A 10582-nucleotide genomic window follows, 5' to 3' on the forward strand; every position below is an offset into this window, starting at 1 on the left:
ACAACATCAACAACATCAGCAGCAACAACATGGACAACAACATCAACAGGAACAACAACAACATCAACAACAACAACATCAACAGGAACAACAACAACATCAACAACAACAACAACGGCGTCAACAAGAACAACAAAAATCAACAAAATTACTATTACTACTTTCGCTACTACTGCTGCTACATAAAAGCTCTTTCCATGTTGACTGTTAGTACTTTTAGCAAACTTTACCAAACTGAAAATATCAGTTATAATAATAGTAACAACAACAACAATAATAATAATAATAACAATTAGAACAGCTAAAGCATCTTAGTTTATTATTTCAAAACGCTTTATATGAGTTAATGAGCAGTCAGAATAACATTTGCAAGGGTCGTCATCTGTACTAGTTTTGCGTGACTATGATATTTGGTGAATTATTAAAAACGAAAAAGAAATTTATAGAAAAAATGGGGTTTTTCCGTGATTTAGTTTCACTTTCAAAACTTTGGACTCGAAATACTCGAGTTTGATTGCATAGCCATCCCTCTTTTACAACCATTCAAAATGTCTTATTGATTTAATTATTCAATATAATAAAAATAATAATTATTATTATTATTGTTATTATTGTTGTGGTTGTTGTTATTACAACTCTTGTTGTCGTTGTTATTTTTTGTTATTGCAACTATCGCCGGCGAACGGTTCCCTCCAGAGCAGACATTTTTATAGCGCTTCATTGACGACAGTGAAAGACGATGACGATGATAATGATGACGACGATGATGATAATGATGACGATGATGACGACAACAACCAAGACGATGATTGTTATGACGGTTTGAAAACGTCTTCGGAAAGCATTTTAAGGTTTTTATATTCTTAAGTTCTCTTCTCTCTTTCTCCTCTCTCTCTCTCTCTCTCTCTCTCTCTCTCTCTCTCTCTCTCTCTCTTTCTCTATCTCTCTCATTACTTTTCTCATTCTTTTATTCTTTTGCTTTTGCTCTCTCTTTCTCTCTATCCAATCTAAAAATAGCTAAGCAGGAAGTTTTGGAAAATCCAACGACAGCACCGTGACACTTTTATTACGCAAGAGTTATTAATCTGAATGACCTTCATTATATTTGGTATCTTTTGTTTTTATGACTCCAAAATAATAATAATACTGTTGTTATTATTGTTGTTGCTGTCGTAATTATTATTATTGTTATTATTATTGTTATTATTATTATTATTTTGTTTCTTCCAATGAATTCAGCGACATCTATAATTGTAATCCTGCATACACTTCAACGCGCTTTCATTCAATTCTTATCGCCCCAGCATAATTCGCCCAATTTTATTTTAATTCTTTCTTTCATTCTTTCTTTCTTTCACTCAATCATTTGTTTGTTATTCATTCAGTCATTCATTGATTCATTCATTGATTCATTCATTGATTCATTCGTTCATTCATTCATTAATTTGGTCATTCATTCACTCATTCATTCGTTCGTTCGTACATTCACACACTCAAATTTTGTTATATCTCCCATGTAGCAAATTTTTTTACCTTCTTTTTTTCGCCAACTCGCCCTCAGCACCTTTATATGCGCCCATAAAATCGAGTCGCGAAAATCATTCGGCAATAAAATGACGAAATAAATCGGTATTTCACCGACGGTTCTTATTGTGCTTTAACGAGTTTTCTCGAATATTCGTCGAATAATTAATCGTCTGTTTGTATAGTTCTGTTCTTGCGAAGATAAGAATTAATTATCATTATGATCATCATCGTCGTCGTTTTCATCATCATCATCATTACCCACATCATCATCGTTGTCGTCATCCACATCATCATCATCAGCATGTATTCAGGTGTGCACATAATGATACAGGTGTCACAGACGAAAAAGCGTGTAATGATATCATTTCAATCCATCATTCATCCATTCTTTTTTTAAATTCATTCATCCATTTCTTCATTGATTTATTCGTTCATTTGTTCAGTGAGTCGTTAGTTCGTTCTTTCATTCACTCCTTTGTTAACTCACTCACTGAGGCACTTTGCTTCGCTGTTCTTCATTTTCTAATCCGATCATTCGTTCATTCATTTGTTTGTTTTTGCTGACACTTTTGTAAATCAGACAGATTATACACGCACACACGCACACACACACACACACACACACACATATACACACACTCATACACACACGCGCGCGCACATATACATACACTCATTCATACATACATGGCCACATACACACGTACATACATACATACATACATACATACATACATACATACATACATACATACATACATACATACATACATACATACATACATACATACATACATACATACATACATACATACATACATACATACATACATACATACATACATACATACATACAAAATTACATACACACATACAAACACAAAACGATACGATACGGTACACATGCAGCAAATACAAACAAACACTGATTATACAAAAGGTCGTGACGTGTAGCAATACATTGAATGAAATTTCACACACGTGCATGGATGTTTGTTTGTATGTATGTGTGTGTATGTTTGTATGTATGTGTGCGTGTATGTATGTGTGTGTGTATGTATGTATGTGTATGCGTGTAAATATGTTATTGCATGGTAAATCATAACTTGTAAAAGCTTAATTTTTTTCAACGCGAATAACAACAACAACAATAAAGAAAATATAATAATAATAATAATTAATAAATAAATAATAATAATAATAAGGTTCTTCTGCCAAGCCGTGCCAGCTTTGGCAAGAGGTTGACCTCATTCTACTGACACCAACAACAATCATGTCAAATCTAGGTCAAACTATTACCACAACCACTACCACTACTACCACTACTTCTACTACTACTACTGCTGCTGCTACTACTACTACTACTTTTAGTTCTACCACTATTGATAATGATAATAATAATTACTGTAATTAGTGCAATGTTATCTATAATATTTATAATTATAACGACGGTAATAATAATTATAGTTATAATTATTATTATAGTTACAACAATAATAATTATAGTTATAATAATTATTATTATTGTGGCTGTTAAAAATTCAGTTATAATTATTTTCCTATAGGACCGTGTCAACCTCCATTGTGCTTAAGAAAAGAGCAATGATAAATTATTCCCACACATTAAAAACATGTATCTTTGTTTGTTTCTTTGTACGTGTGTGTATGTGTGTGTGCGTGCGTGTGTATGTATGTGTGTGTGTGTGTCTGTGTCTATGTGTTTGCACGCAATATTGGTTTTGCATTACCTGTCATGACACTATTATTAATTGCACAGTTTGTTTATCGTATCATTATCATCATCGTCGTCATCATTACCATAACCACCACCACCATCGTCATCGTCGTCATCATCATCATGCCCGCAATCACCAAGTTAAGTAAACAGCGTATTAAAACTAAAGCATAAAAATTGCACCCTTGATGAATGCCTAAATGTTACATCTTACACACACACACGCACACACACACACACACGCACACACACACGCACACACACACATACACACATACACAAATTGACCGCGTAATCAAACATCAGCAGCGCAATCTTAACATCACAGCAATTGATTTAATAGCTTTTTAATTCACAGTTCAAATTTTTGTTGTCGGGTCAATTGAAATACTTGTAGTAGTAGTAGTAGCAGTAGTAGTAGTAGTAGTAGTAGTAGTAGTAGTAGAAGAAGAAGCTGCAGCAGTAGTGGCAGTAGTAGTAGTAGACTTTGTAGTTGAAAAATATTTAAAAATATAAATGAAAAGTAAAATGGATAGAAATGAAATGAATGTGATGAAGATTCCATTCCATTCCACTTGGAAGTTTAACTAATTTCAGTGCGGTGCATCAAGTGAACCGTCAAATGGAAGTTGAAAAAGTGAAATTGAGAGAAAGAAAGGAAGAAAGAGAAGAAGAGAACGAAACATAGAAAGAAAAAAGATTAAAATGTAGAAGGATTGAGTGAGAGGGAGAGAGAGAGAGAAAGTGAAAGAGAAAGAGAGAGAGAGAGAGGAAAGAGAGAAGAAGAGAAAGAAAACAAATTACACTTAGAAGAAAATTTCCATTAAAAAAATTTCTTTACGCCTATATCTTAGTAGTGTAGAGAGAGAGAGAGAGAGAGAGAGAGAGAACGGCCTGTTTAGGGTATTACAATGCAAGTAGTGATTATTTAAAAAGTATTTTTTTACACACGCATGCTTTCAACGGTCCTCGGTGCTTTGCACTCCACTCTATTCGATGCATGAAGTTCTGCTGCTATTATTATCATTATTATTATTATTATTTTTATTATTGCTACTACTACTACTATTACAGCTGCTACTACTTCTACTAATTCTGCTTTTAGAAAAGAGCTCTAGATAAATACATTTAATTTGTAATAATAATAATTATAATAAAAAAAATATTATTATATAAGTATAATATAAATATTTATTATTATTATTATTCCAGGCCACACATTACCAGCGAAACTTAACAACAACATTTCCAACTCAGCAACAACAAATTCTCCATCATCATCATCATCACCACCACCTCCTCCTACATCATCATCATCATCATCATCATTATCATCACCTTCCTCTACATCATCATCGGTTGCCCCAGTTTTCATTGTTGACCTAGATTCGGCCTATTACGTCATCAGGGGAAAACCAACGACTTTAAAATGTAGCGTTATAAATAGCGATAGGATAATATTTAAATGTAATGATAGATGGATCGATCCGAGTGAACATGTGAATGAAGAAAGATGGATTGACGGAGCGAAAGTACTAGAAACCAGTATTGAAGTAAGTTGTATTGTTGTGTGTGTGTGCGTGTGTGTGTGTGTGTGTGTGTGTGTATGTTAGCGGGGCGATGGCGTATTGGTTAAGGTGCTTGCCACCGCTTTTGTATTGACCGGTTTCGACTGCAAACAAATCCCAGCATTCTCATGTACTGCGTGTGTTTGTTGCCTATACCCCTGAGAAAGGATACTAAAAAGAAATTAAATTTAAAAAGAATTAATATATACAAACTATAACATAATTAATAATAAAGTGAAAAATAATTTTACACACACACTACAACAACCACACTACAACAACCACACTACAACGACCACACTACAACAACCACACTACAACAACCACACTACAACAGCCACACAACAACAACTACACAACAACAGATAACCAGAGAGCAAGTAGAAGAGCAAGCCAGCACATCCCACATCAACGTCATCAATGGCAACAACAATGGTGGCAGTGGGGGCCAATCATCCGGATTAGGTATTCCGTGCGAGTGCCACGCGTGGCATTACGTTCCCAACCGCCACCACCAGCCCATCACTACTACAAGAAGTAAAGTCGGAGTTGTGTATGCCGCGAGTAAGTTATTTATTACCTTTGATGACGTCATGAGAATGATGATGATTGTGTTGGGATGGTGGTGCTGGTGATGATTGTGTTGGGATGATGACAATGATGATTGTACTGTGTTGATGATGATAATTATGATATTAATTATAAGTTTATTCAAAACTATTTATGATCACGCGATGAAGATGGAAAGCAGAACAAACAAACAAACAAACAAACAAACAAACCAACAAACAAACACATCTTCATGTTTCACACGGGTTAACGACATTAACACACAACCATCACTTCTTAACTAAAACAATCTATACCGAAAACAAACTATTAAAAAATAAAAATAAAAGGTTTCCAAATGAAACCTTTCAAATCGACAGGGGGGCTTTTGAGCGCCTTTCACACGTCAATCGAATGTCGAACATCGTGCTAAGTTCATTGACGTAAGCCGTCAATTTAGCATTGTTCGATCATGCTGCTTGTTTGATACTAAAGAATGAATTGCGTGTTTAAAGAGCGCGACGTATTATTATTACTTTCATTCATTAATAATAATAATTGTAGTAGTAGTAGTAGCAGCAGCAGCAGTAGCAGCAGCAGCAGCAGTAGTAGTAGTAGTAGTAGTAGTAGTAGATAATTAATGGCCTTAATGACGATGACAATATTGATGAAACGAAGACAACAAAACAAAAAAACCGACATTATCAACTTTAACATATCCTACTGCTACTACTACTACTACTACTACTACTACTACTACTACTACTACTACTACTACTACTACTACTACTACTTGTACTACTATTACCACCACCACTACTTCGACCACTACGACTTCAGCAGCAGCAGCAGCAGCAGTGAGTACATGAAGACGATAACGTTGATAAATATATGTATGTATTGGCGTTGTTAATATGATGAATGGCAGTTCGTAATATTGCAGTCATCAATAAAAGAACCATGGACTCACGCTGTTACTGAGAAATCAATCACAACACACACACACACACACACACACACACACACACACACACACACAAACAAACACACAAACATATCAGTGGGACTGATTAGTTATGCAAAAATAGATAAATCAAATAGCAATATGTTCTTCTATATTTGGCTGATCGCTTGTTAGATATATGTACTTTTTTGAACCGTGTACACATACATATACACAAATACAAACAAACAAACATACATACATACACGCATACACAACACATATACAAACATATACACTTACACATATTCATGTAAACATATCGCACGCACGTAAATATTATGTGGAGTAACAACAACATCAACAGCAGCAGCAACAATAACAACAATAACAATAGCAATAATAGGATGAAGTCAATTCGAATTTATTTAGCGCTACATCATTCGATTATGCGGCCAAACAGACGTCTGTATTGTACATTGCAACTGCTGTATGCCTCTCTGTGCTTATTATCATTTTTGTTGTCGTTTTTGTTGTTGCTGTTGTTTTTGCCTGAATGGATGAATGAATGCATGCATGAATGAAAGGACGAATGAATGAATGAGGAAATGAACGAACGAACGAATGAATGAATGAATGAATGAGCGGACGAATGATGTTATCATCGTTGTTGATGTTGTGGTTCGAAATCATTATTCATTTCTCAATGTGATTAATGTGCCCATCTTGCCTCGCTGATGATGATGATTGTGATTACGATGATGATGATGATTGTGATGAAGATGATGATTGTGATGATGATGACGACGATGATGACGAAGACGATAAATAATTAAGATAAGGATGATGAAATGATACAAACATACATTTTACACGTTCAAATACACACAAATACATAAATACGCGCGCATACACACTCAATACACACAAATACAATAGAATTTCATCAAAAGTTCAAAGGTTAATCTTTCAAATTGACCTCTAAATGACCTTTCAAAAATGTTTAACACCGCTTTTAAACACAGTACTTAAACTTTGAAATTGCAACTACTATTACGATGGAGAGTATAGTGACTTGAAAGGCTTCTGCCATTTTGTAAAAGTCCCATAACAGTTCGAATATCTTAGCCATTATATTTAGTGAAATCTCTGAATTCGAGCAAGAGATTGATTGTATATAATCGGTGAAGAGTCGTTTGCTAATCGTCTCATTCATCCTTTTTTCGTTCGTTCATTCATTCATTCATTCAATTAGACATCCGCAAAAGATTTGAAGGGGAGCCATTTAGTACCTCAGGCGAAATCGGGTCATCGGCCGTCCTACATTGTCTGCCTCCCATTGGCCAACCGACTCCGAAGGTTTATCATTAGTTATCATTAGTTATTATTATTATTATTGTTATTATTATTATTATTATTGTTATTATTCTTGTTATTATTAGGTATACTGGATCAAAGATGGCGTCGATTTGGATATTGATTCCGATACGAACCTCATCCAAACCAGCGAGGGCAGTCTCATCATCAGTCAGGTAACAACAACAACACAACAACAACACAACAGCAACACAACAACAACACAACAACAACACAACAACAACACAACAACAACACAACAACACAACAACAACACAACAACACAACGACAACAACAACAACAGCAATAACAACAACAACACAACAACACAACGACAACAACAACAACAACAGCAATAACACAACAGCAACAACAACAACAGCAATAACACAACAGCAACAACAACAACAACAGCAGCAACAACAACAACATAACAACAACAACACAACAACAACAACAACAATAATGAACAGTTACGTATCCATGACAACGGGAACTACACGTGCGCAGCGTACAATATGGCGGGAAAGAGGTTGAGTGACGTTGCAACGCTAAGGGTCATAGGTCAGATGATGATGATGATGATGTTTTATTTCTTCACTTATTTATTTTTTCAATCATTCGTTCGTTCATTCGTTCGTTCATTCAGTCAGTCAGTCATTCATTCAATCGTACGTTTGTTTATTGGCTAATTCGTTTTTCGTTGTTTGATCATTCGTTTGTTCATTTTGTCATTCATTCATTCATTCATTCATTCATTCATTCATTCATTCATTCATTCATTCATTCATTCATTCATTCATTCATTCATTCATTCATTCATTCATTCATTCATTCAAACAGTGAATGGCGGTTGGACAGCCTGGTCATCCTGGTCCGAATGCTTGGAATGTTCTCAACATCGTCATCAGCACTACCAGAGAAGGTCATCATCATCATCATCATCATAACACTATTGATCATCATCATCATCACTACCATCATCATCATTACCATCATTACCATCATCGCCACCACCTACGACGTCATCACCACCATCATCATCACCATCACCGAAAGGTCAAGGACTTGCGCAAACCCCCAACCACAAAATGGCGGGAATTTTTGCAAGGGTGAAAAGCAGCAGAAGCAGCCCTGTCAAATCAGCTGTCCGGGTTGGTTTTGATGATGACGATGATTATTAATTTTATGACGTCATCGCCATCATCATCAGCGCTAACAATGAAGAAGAATAAGAAGAAGAAAATGATGATGAATTAACGTCATCATCATCATCATCAATACCGCCAATCTAATTTATATAGCGCCCAAGAAATAATAATAATGTCTGGGAATGAAACATTGGTAAAAAAATGAATGTTGTATTATGTCAAGATATTGAGTATTTATACCGCCCTGGACTTCATTCTATTGCCTAGAAACGACATGTCGAAAGTAGGACGACGATGAGGATGATGATGACGATGAAGAAGATGATGATAGTGGTGACGATGAAGATGATGATGATGATGATGAAGATGATGAAGAAGATGATAGTGATGACGATGTTGATATTACTAGTTAATAATGGTACTTGATATAAAAAAATATAAGACCATCGTCACCACCATCATCACCACCATCATCATCATCATCATCATCATCACCATCATCATCATCATCATCACCACCATCATCACCACCATCATCACCACCACCATCATCATCATCATCGCCACCACCGACGACAGACGGCTCGTGGTCCCAGTGGTCGGGTTGGTCGGCATGTTCGAACGAATGTAAACAACATCGGTCAAGGTCATGCAGTGGGGACGAGGACGACGACGATGATGCTGCTATAAATAGAAACAACAATGATGGTGATGATTACGATGGTGATGGTGATGATGATGGTGGTGGAGTCGTCGGGAGGGGATGCGTGGGAGAGAGAGTTGAAGTTGTCGACTGTCCGAGGCCATTGTGCAAAGGTCAGTAATCATGATAATGATAAAGATGAAGATGATGATGATGATAATGATGATGAAAAAAAAGAGATGAAGATGATGATGATGATGATGTACTAATTCCAACAGAGCGTTATTACTGATTGACGTACAACTACTGATAAACGTTATAAATCATTCAGATATTCTTTTCTCATACTTTCTCTCTCTCATTCTCTCTTTCTTTCTCTCTTTCTCTCTCTCTCTTTTCTCATTCTTCTCTCTCATTTTTCCTTTTATTTTTCTCTCTCTCTTAATCTATTTTCATTTCTTTGCTTTTCATACCATCATGTTTGCACGGATGAATGTATATTGGTATAAATTTTTGAATATTTGGTCGTTTGTATGCGCGAGTGTGTATGTATGTGTGTGTGTGTGTGTGTATGTATGTATGTTTGTATGCATGCATGTATGTATGTTTTCACATTTAATGATCCTAGACAGACGTTCAAGATGACTTAAATGATGTATTTTGATTTTTATTACCGCCAATAATTCACATAGACATTAAAATAAAAATGGAGGCATCAATATTTTATTTCTTTGCCGATATCGCAATTTCTCTCGTTACCATTTTTTCGCTCATCATCATCACCGTCATCATCACCATCATCATGGCCATCATTTCGCGCCAAATTGTACAAGGCGTGACGTCATAAAAAAAGTGATGGGCGCGTATGTTATGTTTTTCTGTCTAATAATCGCATTATCTTTTTTTTACTCCTTTTTTTCCTCTATTATTCTGTTTAAGCTAGCTATTTTTCTTCTCTCTCTCTCTCTCTCTCTCTCTCTTTCTCTCTCTCTCTATCTCTTACTTTTTCTTTCTTTCAGCAACAGCAGTAGTAGTAGTAGTTGTAGGTGGTAGTAGTAGTAGTAGTAGTAGTAGTAGTAGTAGCAGCAGCAGTAGTAGTAGTAGTTGTA

At 35.5% G+C, this 10582-nt stretch overlaps 1 protein-coding gene across 1 annotated transcript; it reads left to right on the forward strand.

Annotated features, from left to right (window-relative positions):
- Positions 1-29: 29 nt before the first annotated feature.
- Positions 30-10137, forward strand: HELRODRAFT_174767 (hypothetical protein; the record flags this gene model as incomplete). Its single annotated transcript, XM_009022210.1, has 9 exons — positions 30-206; positions 5196-5394; positions 7578-7681; positions 7765-7854; positions 8153-8243; positions 8523-8604; positions 8739-8833; positions 9410-9646; positions 10106-10137. 9 exons carry the CDS (start codon positions 30-32, stop codon positions 10135-10137), a joined length of 1107 nt encoding a protein of 368 aa, XP_009020458.1.
- Positions 10138-10582: the final 445 nt, after the last annotated feature.

Source organism: Helobdella robusta (genome assembly GCF_000326865.2).
Source record: "Helobdella robusta unplaced genomic scaffold HELROscaffold_31, whole genome shotgun sequence".
NCBI lineage: Eukaryota > Metazoa > Annelida > Clitellata > Rhynchobdellida > Glossiphoniidae > Helobdella > Helobdella robusta.